The sequence below is a fragment of the Ahaetulla prasina genome, chromosome 3, assembly GCF_028640845.1.
Source record: "Ahaetulla prasina isolate Xishuangbanna chromosome 3, ASM2864084v1, whole genome shotgun sequence".
Lineage (NCBI taxonomy): Eukaryota > Metazoa > Chordata > Lepidosauria > Squamata > Colubridae > Ahaetulla > Ahaetulla prasina.
In genome coordinates this window covers 226,886,755-226,909,440 of record NC_080541.1, presented here as the reverse complement: position 1 = coordinate 226,909,440, position 22,686 = coordinate 226,886,755, and the positions used below count along the sequence as shown (strand labels likewise).

Below are 22,686 nucleotides of genomic sequence, written 5' to 3'. Positions count from 1 at the left end.
CTCTCCCTTGACACGCTGCGAAAGACCTAACTGGCAATTAGCTTTGCAAGGCCACACAAAGCATAGAGTCGAAACGGAGCTTCAGAATTTAAACCAACCAGAACGAACAAAGTTGCTTCCTGCAAAGGCTCACGTGCCTTTGCTCCTCCTGTTGTGTCCCACTCCTCCTCTGACGGCCGGGTCAGGGAAGTTCGTATCAAGCATGGCCACAAAGCCTCTGCAGCTTTGCCAAATTCCTGTCAGAGTTCTCAGGGCAGGCAGGAGTCCAAGATGTGACTTCAGCAATCCAAATTAGACTTTGCCTGACTCAAAGAATGCCAGAAAGCAGATCCTTTATATAGGCCATGGGGTGTGGCTCCATGACTCAGCACTTATCCAGGCCTGCCCCTCCCTTCCTTTTGCTGACGTCACCTCTCCATTCTCCAGAAGCGTGGATCCCTCCACCCTTCAGCTGCCGGCAATTCCAGCTCGTGACTGGCTTCCTGTTCCTCAAGTTCGCATGCTGTGGGGGAGGGATTTATTTGCTCGGTCTGTCCGGGCATGGTGCCAGGACTGGGGGCTGAAGGCATGCCAGGCCATTCGTCTTGCTCGGTCTGTCCGGGCATGGTGCCAGGACTGGGGGCTGGAGGCATGCCAGGCCATTCGTCTTGCTCGGTCTGTCCGGGCATGGTGCCAGGAATGGGGGCTGGAGGCATGCCAGGCCATTCGTCTTCATTATCTGTCTCTGGCTGAGATAACAGGAGATGAGAGGGGCCCAGCTGCGGAGAGGGGGGCGAGCGAGGCACAACACTTCCTTTATGTCTTATGTCTTTATCATCTCCAGGCCCTACTCCCAAGTCGTCCCTTTTGTTTTAACTGTTCTTGCCTTCTGGCAGTTCTGCACATGCGCGCACTCGGAACAGGCTCCCCCTGTTCCTCTGCCTTGCTGATGTCTGACTCTGGAGGCTCTGGAGGCAGCACAGAACTCCCAGATGGCCCTGGCCCCCTCTCTGCCTCTGACGCAGAGCCCTCATCCGAGCCTTCCACAGACTCCAGGACTGGCCCATGTTCCTCCCCAACCTCCTCACTGCCTGACTTTGCTGCCAGCTGTGCCGGCTGCCGGCAGATCACAACACTTCCAAACTCTCTTCAGGGGTAGCCCCACGTAGAACGCATTACAGTAATCCAAAGGAGAGATAACCAGGGCACGAGTGACCGAGCGCAGGGCCTGGTGATTCAGAGAAGGGCTAGAAAAAGAAACACAATGCCTTAGAAATGTAGACATTTGTGGCAAAACCCAGGAGTATATTTAGAAGGAGGAAATGGGAGTTCTTCTTTTTTTCTTCTTCTGTGGAAGGAAATGTCGCAGAGGGAGCAAGAGATGAAGTAGCTGCAGGAGAAGAGAAGGCAGAACTGGGGGTGGAGTTAAGTATGTCATCAGCTTAGAGCAGTGGTGGGTTTCAAATTTTTTTACTACCGGTTCTGTGGGTGTGGCTTGGTGGGCATGGCTTGGTGGACGTGGCAGGGGAAGGATACTGTAAAATCTCCATTCCCACCCCACTCCAGGGGAAGGTTATTGCAAAACCCAACAAGACAGACACAGACTTCAGAGGATCATTAGAACTGCAGAAAAAACAATGGCTACCCACCTGCCTTCCATTGAGGACGTGTATACTGCACGAATCAAGAAGAGGGCCGTGAAAATATTTAGAGACCCCTCGCATCCTGGACATAAACTGTTTCAACTCCTACCCTCAAAACGACGCTATAGAGCACTGCACACCAGAACAACTAGACACAAGAACAGTTTTTTCCCGAAGGCCATCACTCTGCTAAACAAATAATTCCCTCAACACTGTCAGACTATTTACTAAATCTGCACTATTATTAATCTTCTCATCGTTTTCATCACCAATCTCTTTCCACTTAGGACTGTATGACTGTAACTTTTTGTTGCTGTCACTAAGGGTTAAATTGCAACCTATGACCATCATTTGTGTTGTAAATGTTGTACCTTTGATGAAGGTATTTTTTTCTTTTTTTCTTTTTTTTTCTTTTCTTTTATGTACACTGAGAGCCTATGCACCAAAGCAAATTCCTTGTGTGTCCAATCACACTTGGCCAATAAATTCTATTCTATTCTATTCTGATGCCAGTTCAGCGTTGAACTTGAGTTGATTAGATGGTGGTGTATGGGCTTGACCAGGGGTCTCCATACAGGGAGTTCTCATTTAGTGACCACCCAAAATTACAAGAGCACTGGAAAGAGGGGCTTATGACCGGTTTTCACAGTTACAACCTTTGTCGCATCCCCATGGTCACGTGGTCAAAATTCAGATGCTTCTCTCATACTTATGACCGTTGCAGTGTCCCAAAGTCATGTGATCTCCTTTTGCGACCTTCTGACAAGCCAAGAAACCAGATTCACTTAACAACCGGGTAACTCCCTTATCACCCACAGTGATTCACTTAACAACGGTGGCGAGAAAGGTCATAACATGGAGCAAAGCCCACTTAACCAACGACTCATTAACAACAGAAACATTGGGCTACATTGTGGTCATATGTCGAGGACTACCTGAACTTCAAAACTGGTGGACTAACCCCCAGAAGCTCTCTTTTCCCCCAGTTCAGTTAGAACTGAAATCAGCCAGAATTGAAGAAGCTTCTTGGATGAGAAGGGAAATGTTTTCAAAGAAAAAAAAAACCCTAAAAAATCCAATGGCCATTTGGAAAAAAATCCTTGATTCAGAATAACAGATTTGGAAGGGACTTTGGAAGTCTTCTTACTCCAACCACTTGCTCCAGTAGGAAACCTTATACTATCCCAGAAAACGGCTGTCCAGTCTTTTCTTCAAATCCTCCAGTGATGGAGAATTCACAACTTCTGGAGGCAAGCAGTTCCACTGGTTGATTGTTCTCACTGTCAAGAAAATTCCTCCTTATTTCCAGGTTGAATCTCTCCTTGTTCAGTTTGCATCCTTTATTCCTTGTCTGGCCTTCGGGTGCTTTGGAAGATAGCTTGACCCCCTTCCTCCTCTCTGGGGCAGCCCCTCAAATCTCAACCAACAAATGCTCTGTGTCGTGTCCCACTCCTCCTCTGATGGCCGGGTCGGGGAAGTCCGTATCAAGCGTGGCCGCAAAGCCTCTGCAGCTTTGTGTTGTGTCTCGCCCGCTTTCACCGCAGCCGGGACCGCCTTATCTGCTTCCGAACGCTGAGGAATGTCCTAATATGCCTCCCGGCCCCAGCCCTGGTTCCATGCCCAGACAGGCCGAGGAGGAAGAAGTGCCTCCAGTCCCCAGCTCTGGCTCCATGCCCAGGCAAACGGAGCAACTAGACCCCTCCCCCTCCCCTATAGCATGTGAGCCTGAGGAAGGTCAATTACCAACAGCTGCAGACTGGAGTGACCCTCGCTTCAGAAGAATTGATAGGCGGCGGCGACAGAAGGAAGGGAGGGGCAGGCCTGGATAAGTGCTGAGTCATGGAGCCACACCCCATGGCCTATATAAAGGATCTGCTTTCTGGCATTCTCTGAGTCAGGCAAAGTCTAACATATCTTGCTGAAGTCACTTTCTGGTCTCCTGCCTGCCCTGAGGACTTTGCTAGGACTTTGGCAGAGCTGCAGAGGCACGCCTGATTCGGATTTCCCTGACCCGGCCGTCAGCGGAGGAGTGGGACACGACACTTTGCCAAAGTTCTGTCAGAGTTCTCAGGGCAGGCAGGAGTCCAAGATGTGACTTCAGCAATCCAAATTAGACTTTGCCTGACTCAAAGAATGCCAGAAAGCAGATCCTTTATATAGGCCATGGGGTGTGGCTCCATGACTCAGCACTTATCCAGGCCTGCACCTCCCTTCCTTTTGCTGACGTCGCCTCTCCATTCTCCGGAAGCGTGGATCCGTCCACCCTCCAGCTGCCGGCAATTCCAGCTCGTGACTGGCTTCAGGCTCCTCATGTTCACATGCTGTGGGGGAGGGATTTATTTGCTCGGTCTGTCTGGGCATGGTGCCAGGACTGGGGGCTGGAGGCATGCCAGGCCATTCGTCTGCACTATCAGTCCCTGGCTGAGATAACAGGAGATGAGAGGGGCCCGGCTGCAGAGAGTGGGGTGGGCGAGGCACAATATTTGCCAATGTCTTGCACATTGGCAAAAAAAAATAAAATCAAAACATAAATTACAAATTAGATGGGCGTGACCTTATAGATGACCCTCACTCTGTCAAGGACCTTGAAGTACTCATTTCTAAAGATCTAAGCACCAGACCCCACTGTAACAACATTGCCAAAAAGGCACTAAGAGTTGTTAACCTAATCTTGCGTAGCTTCTTCTCTTTTTTTTTTTTTTGTTTACATTTATACCCCGCCCTTCTCCGAAGACTCAGGGCGGCTTACAATGTATAGGGTAATAGTCTCATTCTATTTGTATATATTTACAAAGTCAACTTATTGCCCCCCCAACAATCTGGGTCCTCATTTTACCTACCTTATAAAGGATGGAAGGCTGAGTCAACCTTGGGCCGGGCTCGAACCTGCAGTAATTGCAGGCTTTGTGTTCTTAATAACAGGCCTTACCAGGCAGAGCTAAACCGGCCCATTCTCTGGTAATATTGTACTATTAACTAGAGCTTACAAAACATTTGCTAGACCAATCCTTGAATACAGCTCATCTGTCTGGAACCCGCACTGCATATCGGACATAAATACAACCGAGGGAGTCCAGAGATATTTCACAAGAAAAGTCCTCCACTCCTCTGCTCGCAATAAAATACCTTATGCCACCCGACTCCAAATTTTGGGCTTAGACAACTTAGAGCTACGCCGACTTCAGTCTGACCTAAGCGTAGTACATAAAATCATCTACCACAATGTCCTACCTGTCAATGACTACTTCAGCTTCAACCACAACAATGCATGAGCAAATAATAGATACAAACTTAAGCTAAACCGCTCCAAACTAGACTGTAGAAAATACGACTTCAGCAACAGAATGGTCAATGCCTGGAATGCACAACCAGACTCTGTGGTCTCATCCCAAAACCCCCAAAACTTTAAGCTTAGATTACTGTAGACCTCACCCCATTCCTAAGAGGTCTGTAAGGGGGGTGCATAAGAGCACCTGCGTGCCTACCGTCCCTGTCCTAATATTCCTTTTTACTTACTCTTTTCATGTATCCAAATTTTGTTTGTACTTTTACCTGTTATCTTATATAGGATGGACAAAATAAAATAAATAAATAAAATTGGAAGACTGCTATCCTGTCTCCCCTGGTCCTTCTCTTCACTAGACTAGCCAGGCCCAGTTCCTGCAACCGTTCATCATATGTTTGAGCCTCCAGTCCCCTCATCATCTTTGTTGCTCTTCTCTGCACTCTTTCTAGAATCTCAACATCTTTTTTACATCGTGGCAGCCAAAATTGGATGCCGTATTCCGAGTGTGGCTTTACCAAGGCCTTGTAAAGTGGTGTGAACACTCCACGTGATCTTGTTCCTTTGTTCCTAATCCTCCTCTTCTGCTAAACTAAAAAGGTAAAGGTAAAGGTTCCCCTCGCACATACGTGCTAGTCGTTCCCGACTCTAGGGGGCGGTGCTCATCTCCGTTTCAAAGTCGAAGAGCCAGCGCTGTCCGAAGACGTCTCCGTGGTCATGTGGCCGGCATGACTCAACGCCAAAGGCGCACGGAACGCTGTTACCTTCCCACCAAAGGTGGTCCCTATTTTTCTACTTGCATTTTTTACGTGCTTTCAAAACTGCTAGGTTGGCAGAAGCTGGGACTAGTAACGGGAGCTCACTCCGTTACACGGCAGCACTAGGGATTCGAACCGCTGAGCTGCCGATCTTCCGATCGACAAGCTCAACCTCCTAGCCCCTGAGCCACCGCATCCCTAAACTAGATATACGCATTTCCCTGCCAAAATTCATTGTATGTTTTAGCCTCCAGCCCCCCTCATCAACTTTGTTGCTCTTTCTCTGTGCAACTAAGATGTCCAGCATTTTTGGAATGAAGAGATCCCTTCCAAAAATGTTCTCTCTCTCTCTCTCTCTCTTTTTTTTACGGACTGTCTCCACTGCACACGTCCTTCCGCCGTCCAGAAATTGGCATGCCTGCGAGAACTGTCTCCTGGGTTTTTTTTCTGCCACGCGCCTGAATTTTATGTCCCTCTGACGTTACCCTAATCCAACCAATCGGAAGCAGATGCTTCTCTTTTCTAGATCCATGGAAACACTGTCGCGTGGAAGAATCGGAGGCTCCGAGGAAGGATAGAAGAGGCAAAGCTGCACGCCTCCTGTATTGCAGTTTTTTTGAAAAAAAAAAAGATTAATAGGGAAGGAAAGGCTTGGCCATCTTGTGCGCAGAGAGGGAGGGAGGGGGGGGGCATTGGCAAACTTTCCCAAATGGCTTCCCACAAGCAAAGTCAATGGGGGAGGCTTAAGGAGAGATGCTCCGTTATCTAACTAGGGAGGTAGTATCATCAGTGTCAGGAGGGATTCGGTGTTTATGTACTAGCAGCTTCTACCCTCTCGCCAGCACCGACAGGGCAAGCGACGTGTATATAAACAGAGAGCAAACTCCACTCTCTTCCAGCACTGATGCCGTTAGATAGTTGGGTAATGAAATGTCTCCAAAAGAAAAATGGCCGTTAGAGAGCACTAGGGATCCCTCTTCCTCTACTTCCTCTGCTTCTTCCTCCCCTCCTCTTCCTTCTTCTTCCTTCTTCTCTTTTTTCTCTTCTCCCTCTCCTCCCTCACCCCTTCCCTCTTCCTCTTCCTCTTCCTCCTCTTCTTCCTCCTCTTCATTCTCCCCTCCCTCTCCTCTTCCTGTTCCTCCTCTCTTCTCCCTCCTCTTCCTCTTCCTCTTCCCCCACTCCCTCCTCTCCTTTTCCTCCTTCTCCTCCTCCTCCTCCTCTCCTCCCTCTCCTCCCTCCTCTTCCTACTCTCCTCTTCCTCCTCCCTCCTCTTCCTCCTCTCCTCTTCCTCCTCCTCCTCTTCCTCCTCTTCTTCTTCCCCTCCCTCTCCTCCTCTTCCTCCTCTCCTCGCACCTCCCCTTGATCTTTCTCCTCTTCATTCTCCCCTCTCTCTCCTCTTCCTATTCTTCCTCCTCTCCTCTTCCCCTCCCCCCCTCCGCAAACCCCCCTCCCTTCTAGCACCGATGATGTTACTTACTCCGAGTCATGAAATGTCTGCGAGAAAGCCACCCAGCTCAGAAAAACACACTCGGGGAGGCCACATAACAACACGTTTGTTTTTCTGGCGCTCAGGAGTTTTCTCCAGCGCCATTTCTACAAAGCAGCCCATAGCAAGCTGGAATCCGCTGCTCGGTTTCAAGCCGAGACCGTAATTTATGATTTTATGAAATCTTTTCGGGTTTTAGCAAAGAAGCAGAAAGTGGATTTTGCTCGGGTTTTGAGAATATCTGCAGAGAATTTACTTCAAAGGCGCGAAGAGAGCGTGCGCTGGGTGTTGGCTGGGGGTGCAGAGTAGACATGCTATCAGTGCGTATGAGCTTGAGTACAAAACACAGATGGTCCTCGACTTATGACCACAACGGTGCCCAAAATTTCCGTCGCTAAGCAGGACGGTTGTCAAGTCAGTTCTGCCCCCGTCTGACGGCCTTTCTTGCCACAGTCCTTAAGTGAATCACTGCAGTTGTTAAGTGAGTGAATCTGGCTTGACTTCGCTTGCCAAAAGGTCACGAAAGGGGGATCACGGCGACCGTCATAAATACGAACCAGTTGCTAAGCGTCTGAATTTTGATCGCATGGGGATTGCTGCCGCGGTCGTAAGTGTGAAAAACGGTCACGAGTCGCTTTTTTTTTCAGTGAGGTCGTAACTTTGAAAGGCTGTAAGTCAAGGATTACCCGCAACAGCGATATTTTTTGAATTACAGGTTTTATTAAAAGGCACAAGCTATCATGACCTGCAGCTCACTTCATCCAAAGCTCCTTTTATTAAAAGGCTTCTGCACTTTAATGAAAACTTATATGTCAGAAAAAGGGCTAGCAAATTCCTTCCAAGATTTTAGGAATCCGTGTGGCTAAAGACAGGTGAAAATGCAATTCAAGTTGTACCCCTTGGTTATATGAGGAAACACCAACTAACAGAATAATAGAATAACGGAATAAAAGAGTTGGAAGGGACCTTGGAGGTTTTCTAGTCCAACCCCCTGCCGAGGCAGAAAACTCTACACCATTTCAGACAAATGGCTATCCAACATTTTCGTAAAAACTTCCAGTGTTGGAGCATTCACAACTTCTGGTGGCAAGCTGTTCCACTGGTTAATTGTCCTCACTGTCAAGAAATTTCGCCTTGGTTCCAGGTTGCCTCTCTCCTCAATTAGTTTCCCTCCGTTGCTTCTTGTCCTGCCTTCAGGGGCTTTGGCAAATAAATGGACCCTCCTCTTCTTTGTGACAGCTCCTCAAATATCAGAAGATTGTTATCGTGTCTCCCCTGGTTCGGTTCTGCAACCCAACAAGACAGACACAGACTTCAGAGGATAATTAGAACTGCAGAAAAAATAATTGCTACCAACCTGCCTTCCATTGAGGACCTGTATACTGCACGAATCAAGAAGAGGGCCGTGAAAATACTTACAGACCCCTCTCATCCTGGACATAAACTGTTTCAACTCCTACCCTCAAAACGACGCTATAGAGCACTGCACACCAGAACAACTAGACACAAGAACAGTTTTTTCCCGAAGGCCATCACTCTGCTAAACAAATAATTCCCTCAACACTGTCAAACTATTTATTAAATCTGCACTACTATTAATCTTCTCATCGTTCCCATCACCAATCTCTTTCCACTTATGACTGTTTGACTGTAACTTTGTTGCTGGCAATCCTTATGATTTATATTGATATATTGACCATCAATTGTGTTGTAAATGTTGTACCTTGATGAACGTATCTTTTCTTTTATGTACACTGAGAGCATATGCACCAAGACAAATTCCTTGTGTGTCCAATCACACTTGGCCAATAAAATTCTATTCTATTCTATTCTATTCTATTCTATTCTATTAAACTTCTAGTCCAACCCCTGCTCAAGACAAGAGCGCTTATACCATCCTGTTCAAATGGTTGTCCAGTCTCTTTTTGGAAAAGCTCCAGTGATGGGGGACCCACAACTTCTGGTGGCAAGTCGTTCCACTGGTTAATTGTTCTCATTGTCGGGAAAGTTCTCCTTCGTTCTAGGTTGCTTGTCTCCTTGGTTAGTTTCCTTCCATTGTTTCTTGTCCTGCCTTCAGGGGCTTGACTCCTTCTTTGTAGAAGCCCTTCCTCAAATATTAAGACATGGTTATCATGTCTCCCCTGAGCCTTTCTTTTTGGTAAACTAGACCTACCCAATTCCTGCAACTGCTCTTCGTATGTTTAAACCTCCTCCTCATCTTTGTTGCTCTTCTCTGCACTCTTTCTAGAGTCTCAACTTCTATTTTTGTGCGTTGCGGTGATCAGAATTGGACGCGGTATTCCAAGCGTGGTCTTACCAGTGTAGTATAAAACTAAGTAAACTTCACATGACCTTGATGTTATTATCCCTCTGTTGACGCAACCTGGGACTGCATTGGTCTTTTGGGCAGCTGCAGCACATTGGCTCATAACTTCACTAAGATACTAAGATCTCTCTCACAATTATTTCTCTCTCCCTCCCTCCCTCCCTCCTTCTTTTTCCCCCCTTCCTCCCTCCTTCTCTCCCTCTCTCCTCCTCTCTCTTCCCTCCCTTCCTCCTCCTTCTCTATCCTCTCTCTTGCTCTGTCCCTCCCTCCTCTTCCTCCTCTCCTCTCTCCCTCCCTCCTCTCTCTCTCTCTCTCCTCCCTCCTTCCTCCCTCCCTTCCTCCTTCTCTCTATCCTCCCTCTCTCCTTCCTCCCTCTCTCTCCCTCTCTCCTCCCTCCTCTCTCTTCCCTCCCTCCTCTCTCTCTATCCCTCCTCCGTCTTCCTTCTCTCTATCCCTCCTCTTGCTCTGTCTCTCCTCCTCTTCCTCTCTCCTCCTCCTCCCTCCCGCCCTCCGTCTCTCTTTCCCTCCCTCCCTCTCTGTCTCTCTCTCCCTCCCTCCCTTTCCCTCCCCCTCCCTTCTTCCTTCTCTCTATCCCTCCCTCTCTTACCCCTCCCTCCCTCTCTCTCTCTCTCCCCCTCCTTCTCTCTCTCTGTCTCTGTCTCTCTCTCTCATTTGAAAAATCCTGCTGGGGTTAATCAGACATTTGTGGAGGACCTTTCTTCATTTTCCCACATTATTCTTCCCCAAAATGTAACACAACCAAAACACATATGACATGTCAAATCAGTTTCCTGTTGCGACTTCCCTTTTGAAGAGTTGGCAAATCTGCAAGCCAGACACTACGCAGAGAAGCAACTGATTGTGTGGGTGACAATCCAGACCGGTTCATGCCACAATCAAAAGAGACACGATCAAAGAGACCCGAGACTTGTCATTTTAACGAAACCAACTTCTCCAATGGCTTGTGGCGCCTTCCTTTCCGGTCTGTTTTTCATTGTGTTTTCCAGCCTGTCTTCGGCAAGTAACGGAGGTGAGTGACCAAGCTGAAAGGCTTTAGACAGAAGTAAGTGAGACAGTGAACGAAAGAATAACAGAATAACAGCCTCGGACTGGACCTCAGAGGTCTTCTAGTCCAGCCCCCTGCTCAAGCAGGAGAACTAACCATTCCAGACAAGTAGCTGTCCAGTCTCTTCTTAAAAGTCTCCAATGAGGGAACACCCACAACTTCTGGTGGCAAGTTGTTCTCACTGGTTAATTGTTCTCAATGTCAGGAAATTCCTCCTTAGTTCTAAGTTGCTTCTCTCCTTGATTAGTTTCCATCCATCGCTTCTTGTCCTGCCTTCAGGGGCTTTGGAGAATAGTTTGACTCCCTCTTCTTTGGGGCAACCCCTGAGATATTGGAAGACTGCTATCCTGTCTCCCCTAGTCCTTCTATTCATTAAACTAGCCAGGCCCAGTTCCTGCAACTGTTCATTGTATGTTTTAGCCTCCAGTCCCCTCTTCATCTTGGTTGCTCTTCTCTGCACTCTTTCTAGAGTCTCAACATATTTTTTACATCGTGGCGACCAAAATTGAATGTAATATTCCAAGTGTGGCCTTACCAAGGCATTATAAAGTGGTATTAACACTTCTTCTCTCCTTGATTAGTTTCCTTCCATTGTTTCTTGTCCTGCCTTCAAATGCTTTGACCCCCCCCTCCTCTTCTTTGTGGGGGTCTTTACCTCAAATATTGGAGCACTGCTATCCTGTCACCCCTCGTCCTTCTTTTCACTAGACTAGACATACCTAATTCCAGCAACCCTTCTTCATACGTTTTAGCCTCCAGTCCCTTAATCATCTTTCTTGCTTTTTCTTCTGCTGTTTTTCCAGCCTCAATAATAGTAACTGTAAGACGTTCTGCTAATTAGTCATGGCCTCGCCTAGGATACTCCTTGGATTTGCTACTCTTTGGGTTTGCAATTCGTTTAAAGATAAGAACCGCATGGACGGCTACTGCTGAGCCTGACGGGAGGGAGGCTGGAGCTAAAGAGCTGAGCTCCTCCAAAAAATTGCTCCATGCTCATTTTTCTTCTTGTTTCTCTTTTTCCTTTGTTTCTTAATTTTATTTTATTTTTTTGGGTGGGGAAGGGTTCATAGAAATCACCCATAATTCTTAGGAATCGCTCAGTACCATAATCAAAATCACAAACTCACTTTCCGTGTTGAGTTGTCTTGACAGCAGAGGGAGGAACCGCTGAAAGGGTGGTAGATATTTTCCATCGGTTCGTAGTAGCTTAGGGTGAAAATCTGTAGTTGGGAAAGTAAGTTATGGCCCTCCCCATCTCTGATCTCCTGCCTGGGGTCTCCTACAGTCCCTTTTCAGGGGTGCTTCAAGAGATTGGAGAAGTGAAGGAGGCCATCTCATGTCTCTTCTCCGATGGTGAGATATCAGAGGTGGGCTTCAGCTGGTTCTGAGCAGTTCTGGAGAACTGGCAGTGGAAATTTTGAGTAGTTTGGAGAACCGGTAGTAAAAATTCTGACTGGTCCCGCCCCCATCTAGTCTCTGGCTCCCAAGTCCCAGCTGATCGGGAGGAAATGGGGATTTTGCAGTATCCTTCTCCTGGATTGGATTGGGAATGGTGATTTTACATTGTCCTTCCCCTGCCACACCCACCAAGCCACGCCACGCCCACCAAGCCATGCCACGTCCACCAAGCCACACCCACAGAACCAGTAGTAAAAATTCTGACTGGCCCCGCCCCCATCTATTCTCTGCCTCCCGAGTCCCAGCTGATCAGGAGGAAATGGGGATTTTGCAGTAACCTTTCCCTGGAGTGAGGTGGGAATGGTGATTCTACAGTATCCTTCCCCTGCCACGCCCACCAAGCCACGCCACGCCCACCAAGCCACGCCACGCCCACCAAGCCACGCCCACAGAACCAGTAGTAAAAAAAATTGTCTCAAGGTGTGGTCCCACTGTGAAGGAGATTGCTCTGCCAGTCAGAGTCCAATTGCTCCAGGAAGTAAGGCTGCTTTATCCCTCTCAAATTAAGCCACTAGATGGCAGGAATTTAAATCAAATCACAGCCATTTATTCTGCATTTCTTGTCGAAGACTCAGGGAATCAGTCCACCGCTTTGGAGTTGCCTTTATTTGGAAAGGAACTTCTGTACTTTATTTATTTATTTTATTTTATTTATTTTGTCACAACATCATACAAAAAGATTATATAGTATATACACATATAAACATATATAGGAAGAAGAAAGCAATAGACAGGGGGCCAGCGATGCACGCTATGGTCCTCTTAGAATTGAGTCAATAGAAAGTTCTACTTCTCCATGTAGGCACTAAGCAACCCCCAGTTAGGGGGTAATTTAAAGGATGTGAGTGTAACCAGTCACCTGGTGCCCAGCCAGCCTTGTTTCAAAGCCATTTGCCCCCCTGAAGTACCCCACTGATTTGGGGTTCTCCGAATAATAATAATAATAATAATAATAATAATAATAATAATAATAATAATAATAATAATAATAATAATAATAATAATAATAATAATAATTTAATTTTTATACCGCCCTTCTCCCGAAGGACTCAGGGCGGTGAACAGGCAGATAAAATAATACCATATATTACAATAAAAACACTCTTTAAAAAACTTATTCAATATGGCCTAAAATTTAAAATACAATACAAAATATAAAATAAACCCCAATAAAATCCATATTTAAAAAAACCCTATTTAAGCCAGTCCTGCTCGGAAGAATAGATACGTCTTCAGCTCGCGGCGAAAGGTCCGGAGGTCAGGAAGTTGTCGAAGTCCTGGGGGAAGCTCCTTCCAGAGGGTAGGTGCCCCCACAGAGAAGGCTCTCCCCCTGGGGGTCGCCAGCCTACACTGTTTGGCTGACGGCACCCTGAGAAGACCCTCTCTATGGGAGCGTACCGGCCGGTGGGAGGCATGTGGTAGCAGAAGGCGGTCCCGAAGATATCCCGGTCCTATGCGAACTGCTGCCTGTCAGTGTTTCACTCACTGGCTCTGAACAGTGCTTTGAAGTTTCATTGAGTCTCAAAGAGAGGAATAACCTGGAATTAAGGTGACACTTCCTAATAGTGAGGACAATTAACCAGTGGAACAGCTTGCCACCAGTAGTTGTGGTTGCTCCATCACTGGAGGTTTTTAAAAAGAGATTGGACTGTTTGTGGTCCGCCAGCAGCCTGCGGCAGCGGAGTCAGACAGTGAGGAGGCTGGGTAGGGCCATGGGCCAGTCCTGAAGTCAGGGGAAGGCCCCGATGAGGGAGAGATGGGGCCAGGGCCATCTGGGAGCAATGAGCGGACTCCAGAGCCTCCAGAGGCAGATAGCAGAGAGGCAGAGGAACAGGAGGAGCCTGTTCTTAATGCACGCATGAGAAGAGCTGCCAGAAGGCAAGAGCAGCTGAAGCAAAACTGGTTGTCCTAGTGGACAACCATTTAGATATGAGCCAGCCGTGTGCAACAGCTGCCAAAAAAGCCAACACAGTTCTGGGCTGCATCAACAGAGGGATAGAATCAAGATCGCGTGAAGTGTTCATACCACTTTATAATGCCTTGGTAAGGCCACACTTGGAATACGGCATTCAGTTTTGGTCGCCACGATGTAAAAAAGATGTTGAGACTCTGGAAAGAGTACAGAGAAGAGCAACAAAGATGATGAGGGGACTGGAGGCTAAAACATATGAAGAATGGTTGCAGGAACTCGTATGTCTAGTTTAATGAAAAGAAGGACCAGGGGAGACATGATAGCTGTGTTCCAATATCTCAGGGGTTGCCCCAAAGAAGAGGGAGTCAAGCTGTTCTCCAAAGCACCTGAGGGTAGAACAAGAAGCAATGGGTGGAAACTGATCAAAGAAAGAAGCAACTTAGAACTAAGGAGAAATTTCCTGACAGTTAGAACAATTAATCAGTGGAACGACTTGCCTGCAGAAGTTGTGAATGCTCCAACACTGGAAATTTTTAAGAAAATGTTGGATAGTCATTTGTCTGAAATGGTGTAGAGTTTCCTGCCTGGGCAGGAGGTTGGACTAGAAGACCTCCAAGGCCCCTTCCAACTCTGTTATTATGTTATGTTATGTTATGTTAAAAAGGACAACTCAGGAGTAAGGCCAGGAGATGATTGGCCACTCCCATAAGGCTTAAAAGAGCAGCAAGGAGCCGTTGGGTTCTTTGTAGAAAAGCAACGTTGATTCCATTGCTTCTTGACAGTGTCTCTTGAACTTTGTGGTGGGGTTGCTAAGAAAAGCCTTTGGCAGGTTGCCAAAGACATCAAAGGTTGGTGATAAGGCCAACTGGACAGGTTATTAAGCATTTTGTTTTGGACGAAGCTGAGCATGAATGAATTCTCAGCTGTTTTAATAAAATAAGTTTGTTGAGGACTGAATTGTGTGCCTTGGTCGCAATTGTTGTGCCTTGGTCACAACATGCGCAACCACTTGTCTGAAATGGTATAGGTTCTCCTGCTTGAGCAGGGGGCTGGATTAGAAGACCTCTAGGGTTCCTTCTAGCTCTATCCTGATTCTAATCCTGTTTGGATGTGGTCACAAGTGTGGGCAAACCATCCACGCTCAACATAGGACGCATTATTTTAAGAAATGCTGGCAACACGCTAACAAGGCCAGACTTGGACCTTGTTCTGGTCCCACAATACAAAAAGTTGTTGTCACTCTAGAAAGAGTGCAGAGAAGAGCAGCAAAGATGATTAGGGGACTGGAGGCTGAAACATATGATAATGTCGTGTCCCACCCCCACTCCAACAAACGAGTCAAGGAAGTCCATAACAAACTTGGCAACGAAGCCTTTGCAGCTTGCCAAGTTCCTTCGAGGTTTCTCAGGGCAGGCAGGAGTCCAAGTTGTGACTTCAGCGATAGGGTCCGATATCAGCAAACTAGATAAGACTTTGCTTGACTCAAGGTTGGAATGCCAAAAGCAGGTCCTTTATATAGGCTGTGGGGTGTGGCTCCATGACTCAGCATTTATCCAGGCCTGCCCCACCCTTCCTTCTGCTGGCGTCACCTCTCAGATCTCCGGAAGCGAGGGTCCTCCCACGCTGAAGTGTCTTCAGCTGGATCTGCTGTCAGCGTCTGGTAAAGGGAGGGGTGAGGGAGTAGGCCCGGGTAATTCCAGCACCTGGCTGGCTTCCTGCTCTGAAGGCCGAGCCAAAGGAACACACGTTGTATGAGTGAGGTTTATTGGGCTTCTCCTTTCACTCCTTGAATCCTCTCCGGGCATGGAGCCAGGGCTGGGGGCTGGAGTCATGACAGGCTGTTCATCTTCATTATCAGACTCGGAGTCTGATAAAAGGCCTGATTGGAGATGGGAGGGGCCGGCTGAGGAGAGAAGGGAGGACGACAGATAAACATTGAGGGAGGGAGGTATGTCTAGACTATTGAAGGGAAGAATGGGGGGGTACATGATAACCGTCTTGAAGGGTTGACCAAGAGTGTAGGGGATTGGCTTCTTCTTTAGGGCAGGGGTCTGCAAACTCGGCTCTTTTAAGACTTGTGGACTTCAACTTCCAGAGTTCCTCAGCCAGCAAAGGGTACCAGAAGGCAGGACTAGAAGTAATATTTGGAAGCTTCTTAAAGAGAGATTCAAGCTAGAAGCAAGGAGAAATTTCCCGATACTGAGAAAGATTAATCAATGGAGTCCTGAGGTTGTGGGTCTTGAGGTTGTGGGTGCTCCATCACTGAAGGTCTTGGATGACCCTTTGACTGGGATGGTATAAGGACTCCTGCCTTGGGCAAAGGGTTGGACTTGAAGACCTCCAGGGTCCCTTCTGGCTCTAGGATGCTGTGGTTTAACTACAATCTGGGTTCCTCTTTCTCAGGTGTTAAAGCCAAGGATCCATGGCTCTCGCAACCTCAGAGGTCTGTTTCGGTCATAATAGGGGAAGTTCTCCACCTGGAGTGCAAAGTGCCTGACGACCCCACACCTGGTGGTGTGAAATGGTACTTGGGAGAAGGACCTCAGCGGAAGCTCATCTATGCAGATGTCGAGATTGATGGAAAAGATGAAAGAGTAACAAGGAATTCTCCAGGTTCTAGCACGGATTTCACCATCTCCATCCGCAATGTTACTCTGGAAGACGCAGGGACTTATTACTGTGTGAAGGAGAAGAAAGGGTCGGGAGAAACTACGCTTAAAGGACCAGTGATTCAGGTGATTGTAGAAGGTGAGTGTGAACAAGCTAGGCGTGAAGTTTGTTTACTTGCCTTCTGGGTCTGGGGGACCCTGTGTGTTAGTGCTACAGCCGTGCCTGGTTCCAGAGTTGGACCTGATATATCCCACGTCCCTTGAGGCCTCCAGGAATAGAATAACAGAGTTGGAAAAGGGACCTTGGAGGTCTTCTAGTCCAACCCCCTGCCCATGCAGGAGGCCCTCTAATGATGGAGCAACCACAACTTCTGGATGAGTTCTACTGATTGATTGTTCTCACTGTCAGGAAATTTCTCCTTACTTCTAAGTTGCTTCTCTCTTTTATAAGCTTTCATCCGTTGCTTCTTGTCCTGCCCTCAGGTGCTTTGGAGAATAGCTGGACTCCCTCTTCTTTGTGGCAACCCCTGAGACATTGGATGACAGCTATCGTGTCACCTCTAGTCCTTCTCTTGGTTAGGCAAAACATACCCAGTTCTCTCAAGCGATCCTTGTATGTTTTAGCCTCCAGACCCCTCATCGTCTTTGTGGTTCTTCTCTGCCCTCTTTCAATTTGTTACAGAATGCAAAATAACAGAATTGGGAGGGACCTTGGAGCTCCAACCCCCTGCTCAAGCAGGAGACCCCAGAGAAGTAGCTCTCCAGTCTCTTCTTAAAACCCTCCAGTCAGGGGTGGGCTCAGTGGTGAAATGTAAAATTTGCTACTACCAATTCTGTGGGCGTGGCTTGGTGGGCATGGTCAACTTTTTTTTTTTTTTACTTTTCAAAGCATTTTTTCTACAACCTCTTCAGCTGTAGAAAAAAATGCTTTTAAAAGTTAAAAAAAAGGTTGGCCACGTTCACCAAGCCACGCCCACAGAATTCTATTCTATTCTATTCTATTCTATTCTATTCTATTCTATTCTATCCCATCCCATCCCATCCCATCCCATCCCATCCCATCCCATCCCATGCTATTCCCTAAGTATGCTATGCTATGCTACGCTATTCCCTATTCTATTCTATTCTATTCTATTCTATTCTATTCTATTCTATTCTATTCTATTCTATTCCATCCCATCCCATGCTATTCCCTAAGTATGCTATGCTATGCTACGCTATTCCCTATTCTATTCTATTCTATTCTATTCTATTCTATTCTATTCTATTCTATTCTATTCTATTCTATTCCATCCCATCCCATCCCATCCCATCCCATGCTATTCCCTAAGTATGCTATGCTATGCTACGCTATTCCCTATTCTATTCTATTCTATTCTATTCTATTCTATTCTATTCTATTCTATTCTATTCCATTCCATTCCATTCCATTCCATTCCATCCCATGCTGTTCCCTATGCTAAGCTATGCTCCGCTCCGCTCTGCTCTGCTATTCCCTATTCTATTCTATTCTATTCTATTCTATTCTATTCTATTCTATTCTATTCTATTCTATTCTATTCCATTCCATTCCATTCCATTCTGCATTCTATTCTATTCTATTCTATTCTATTCTATTCTATTCTATTCTATTCTATTCTATGACCATCTTCAAATACTTGAAGTTAGCTTTTAGTTTAAAACAAAGAGCTCTATCCAACAAAATGAAATTTAAGTTGGAGAAAAGCAAGGTTTTACACCTGGGCAGGAAAAACCAAAGCCACAAGTACAGATTAGGTAAAACCTGGCTCAATGGTAGTAACTGTGAGAGGGACCGTGGAGTCCTACTGGACAATCACTTATACATGAGCCAGCAATATGCAGCCACTGCCAAAAAAGGCTAATACAATTTTTGTTTATATAATCAGAGGCATAGAATCAAAATTATGTGAAGTATTGGTCTTGCTTTGTAAAGCCTTAGTAAGACCATACCTGGAATCCTGCATCCAATTTTGGTCACCACATTACAAAAGAGACTTTGGAAAAAGTACAGAGAAGAGCAACTAAGATGATTAAAGGCCTAGAGATTAAAACATATGAAGAACGGTTGCAGGAATTGGGTTTGGCGAGTCTAGAGAAAACAAGGTCTCGGGGAGACATGATAGCAGTCTTCCAGTATTTGAGGGGCTGCCCCAAAGAAGAGGGAGTCAACTTATTTTCCCAAGCACCAGAAAGCAAGACAAGAAACAATGGATGAGAACTAATCAAGGAGAGAAGCAATCTGGAATTAAGGAGAAACTTCCTAACAGTGAGGACAATTTATCAATGGAATGACTTGCCTCCAGAAGTTGTGGTTGCTTCATCACTCGAGGTTTTTAAGAAGAGACTGGACAGCCACTTATCTGGAACGGTTTGGGAACTCTTGCTTGAGCAGGGGGCTGGACTAGAAGACCTCCAAGGTCCCTTCTAGCTCTGTTCTGATTATATTATGTTCTCAGAATATCCCCTGCCTTCAAGATTTCCTTGTAATGTTTTTTTTTTCTTCCAACACTTCCTCATTCTTCTCTGGACATAAATGTTCTCCAGTTGGTCAGTGTTTTTCCTAAAATATGGTGCCCTGAACTGAATTAGAAAGAGTGCACTGGGAATATTGTGTCTAGTTTTGGTCGCCACGATGTAAAAAAGATATTGAGAATCTAGAAAGAGTGCAGAGAAGAGCCACCAAGATGATGAAGGGACTGGAGGCTAAAACATACGAAGAACGGTTGCAGGAACTGGGTATGTCTCTATTTTAATGAAAAGAAGGACTAGGGGTCACAGGTTAGCAGTCTTCCAATATTTGAGGGGCTGTCACAAAGAAGAGAATTAAAGAAGATTTATTCTCCAAAGTAAAAAAAAACGCTATTAATTGGTCAGAACTGGTGTGCAGCGTAATTTATGTTCGCTAGAAAGCAGGAAATCCTGCTTTCTAGCAAATCTAAATCGCATGGTACAGCTGTCCCTGCCCTCACTGTTCTACTTACTTTCAAACAACTCTGTTGTGTCTGCACCCCCCGAGCTGGGCCTCCTGCCAGAAAGTGACTTGGAAAGTGAGGGGGAAGGGCCATCAGGACTTACCTTGGGAGCACCGGCTTCCCTGGCTCAGCTCCAGGACCCAGAAGCAGGCCAGGTGGAAGAGATAACGAGGCCTCTGTCCCCTGACTCTTCCCCCCCCAGGCGACGCCTTCAGACCCATCTGATTGCAATCAGGCCTGGCTGGACCCTAGGTTTCATAGGCAGGAGAGGCGGAAACAACAGAAGCAGGGGTGGGGCAGGCCTAGGAAGTGCTGAGTCATGGAGCCACACCCCACAGGATATAAAAGGCAGCAAGAGCTGGTGTGTCTCTTTGTATCAGGCAAATTCACAGATTGACTAGAGCTGAAGTACTGTTTGTTGACTCATCAGCATCGAGGGAGATAACAGAGACACTTGGCAGACGCTTGCTAGTTTGCTGCCAGAGCTGATAGTGCCGGCTAATTAAGCCATCGCTCGGACTGAGGCGAGGGGGACAGAACAAACTTCTTTTTCCGCACGAAGCACATGTCTGGCGCGCACCGCGCCTGCACAGGCAAGCAAACCGGTAGCAACCCACAGCGGATTTCACCCCTGGTCAGTGGCCAGTTTTGATCATTTTGAAGAGTCACTAAATGGATGGCTATAAGTCAAGGACTACCTGTAGAGGGGAGAGTAAACGATTTATTTCTGATCTATATTTTCTTACCCACCAATCTATTCTGTACTGGTAGTCCTCGAGTTACAACAATTCATTTAGTGGCCGTTCGAAGTTACAACAGCACTGAAAAAAAGTGACTGATGAGTGTTTTTCACACTTACGACCATTGCAGCGTCCTCACGGTCATGTGATCCAAATTTAAATGCTCGGCCCCTGACTCATATTTATGACGGTTGCAGTATTCCAGGGTCATGTGATCCCCTTTTGCGACAAGCAAAAGTCAACGGGGAATCCAGATTTACTAACAACCGTGTTACAAACTTAACAACTGTGGCAAGAACGGTCATAAAATGGGGGAAAATGCACTTCAATCAGGGGTGAAATTCTCCCGGTTCAGACCGGATCGCCCAATCCGGTAGCGATGGCGGCGGGTGGTTCGGAGAACCAGTAGCAAAAATCCCTGCCCCTCCCCTCATGCCCAACTGAGCCGTGTGATCATCAGAGGTTTTTTTTTTTAACTTTTAAAAGCATTTTTTCTTCGGCCGAAAAAAATGCTTTTAAAAGTAAAAAAAAACGCTATTAATTGGTCAGAACTGGTGTGCAGCGTAATTTATGTTCGCTAGAAAGCAGGAAATCCTGCTTTCTAGCAAATCTAAATCACATGGTACAGCTGTCCCTGCCCTCGCTGTTCTACTTACTTTCAAACAACTCTGTTGTGTCTGCGCCCCCCCCCCCGAGTCGGGCCCCCTGCTAGAAAGTGACTTGGAAAGTGAGGGGGAAGGGCCATCAGGACTTACCTCGGGAGCACCGGCTTCCCTGGCTCAGCTCCAGGAGCCAGAAGCAGGCCAGGTGGAAGAGATAACGAGGCCTCTGTCCCCTGACTCTTCCCCCCCCAGGCGACGCCTTCAGACCCAGCTGATGGCAATCAGGCCTGGCTGGACCCTAGGTTTCATAGGCAGGAGAGGCGGGAACAACAGAAGCAGGGGAGGGGCAGGCCTAGGAAGTGCTGAGTCATGGAGCCACACCCCACAGGATATAAAAGGCAGCAAGAGCTGGTGTGTCTCTTTGTATCAGGCAAATTCACAGATTGACTAGAGCTGAAGTACTGTTTGTTGACTCATCAGCATCGAGGGAGATAACAGAGACACTTGGCAGACGCTTGCTAGTTTGCTGCCAGAGCTGATAGTGCCGGCTAATTAAGCCATCGCTCGGACTGAGGCGAGGGGGACAGAACAAACTTCTTTTTCCGCACGAAGCACATGTCTGGCGCGCACCGCGCCTGCACAGGCAAGCAAACCGGTAGCAACCCACAGCGGATTTCACCCCTGGTCAGTGGCCAGTTTTGATCATTTTGAAGAGTCACTAAATGGATGGCTATAAGTCAAGGACTACCTGTAGAGGGGAGAGTAAACGATTTATTTCTGATCTATATTTTCTTACCCACCAATCTATTCTGTACTGGTAGTCCTCGAGTTACAACAATTCATTTAGTGGCCGTTCGAAGTTACAACAGCACTGAAAAAAAGTGACTGATGAGTGTTTTTCACACTTACGACCATTGCAGCGTCCTCACGGTCATGTGATCCAAATTTAAATGCTCAGCCCCTGACTCATATTTATGACGGTTGCAGTATTCCAGGGTCATGTGATCCCCTTTTGCGACAAGCAAAAGTCAACGGGGAATCCAGATTTACTAACAACCGTGTTACAAACTTAACAACTGTGGCAAGAACGGTCATAAAATGGGGGAAAATGCACTTCAATCAGGGGTGAAATTCTCCCGGTTCAGACCGGATCGCCCAATCCGGTAGCGATGGCGGCGGGTGGTTCGGAGAACCAGTAGCAAAAATCCCTGCCCCTCCCCTCATGCCCAACTGAGCCGTGTGATCATCAGAGGTTTTTTTTTTTAACTTTTAAAAGCATTTTTTCTTCGGCCGAAAAAAATGCTTTTAAAAGTAAAAAAAAAAAGCCTCTGATGATCGCACGGCTCAGCTGGGATCGTCAGAGCCTTTTAAAAGCATTTTTTCTTTTAAAAGCATTTTTTCTTCAGCGGAAGAGGTTGTTAAAAAAAACGCTTTTAAAAGGCTCTGGCGATCCCTAGCTGAGTTGCCTGATCGTCAGAGGCTTTTAAAAGCATTTTGTTTTACAACTTCTTCGGCCGGCTGAAGAGGTTGTAGAAAAAATGCTCTTAAAAGTTAAAAAAGAAAAATTGGCCACGCCCACCCAGTCAAATTACCCCACCACCACCACCAAGCCACGCCCACAGAACCGGTAGTAACAAATTTTACATTTCACAACTGACTTAAATGTTTCACTTAGCAACAACAATTTGGGCTCAATAGCGGTCGTAAGTCGAGACGCTACTCGTAGTTTGCAGGAAAATATATAAACCGATCCTTTCCTGGCATTTTCACCCCCCTTAGAATTTTCCAGGGACGTTTTGACATAAACGTAAACTGACTTTAGATCAAACTG

The 22,686-nt window shown here is 46.8% G+C and overlaps 1 protein-coding gene across 3 annotated transcripts in view; it reads left to right on the top strand.

The window, feature by feature from the left end:
* The first annotated feature begins 10,301 nt into the window (after nucleotides 1–10,301).
* LOC131196062 (signal-regulatory protein beta-2-like) overlaps nucleotides 10,302–22,686 on the top strand; it is a 29,784-nt gene continuing 17,399 nt past the window's right edge. For all 3 annotated transcript variants that reach the window (XM_058178487.1, XM_058178486.1, XM_058178485.1), the window contains exons 1-2: nucleotides 10,302–10,505; nucleotides 16,315–16,659. In XM_058178487.1, coding sequence (XP_058034470.1) covers nucleotides 10,433–10,505; nucleotides 16,315–16,659 — 418 coding nt within the window. In that variant the 5' untranslated portion in view covers nucleotides 10,302–10,432. The remainder of the gene's footprint in view (nucleotides 10,506–16,314; nucleotides 16,660–22,686) is intronic.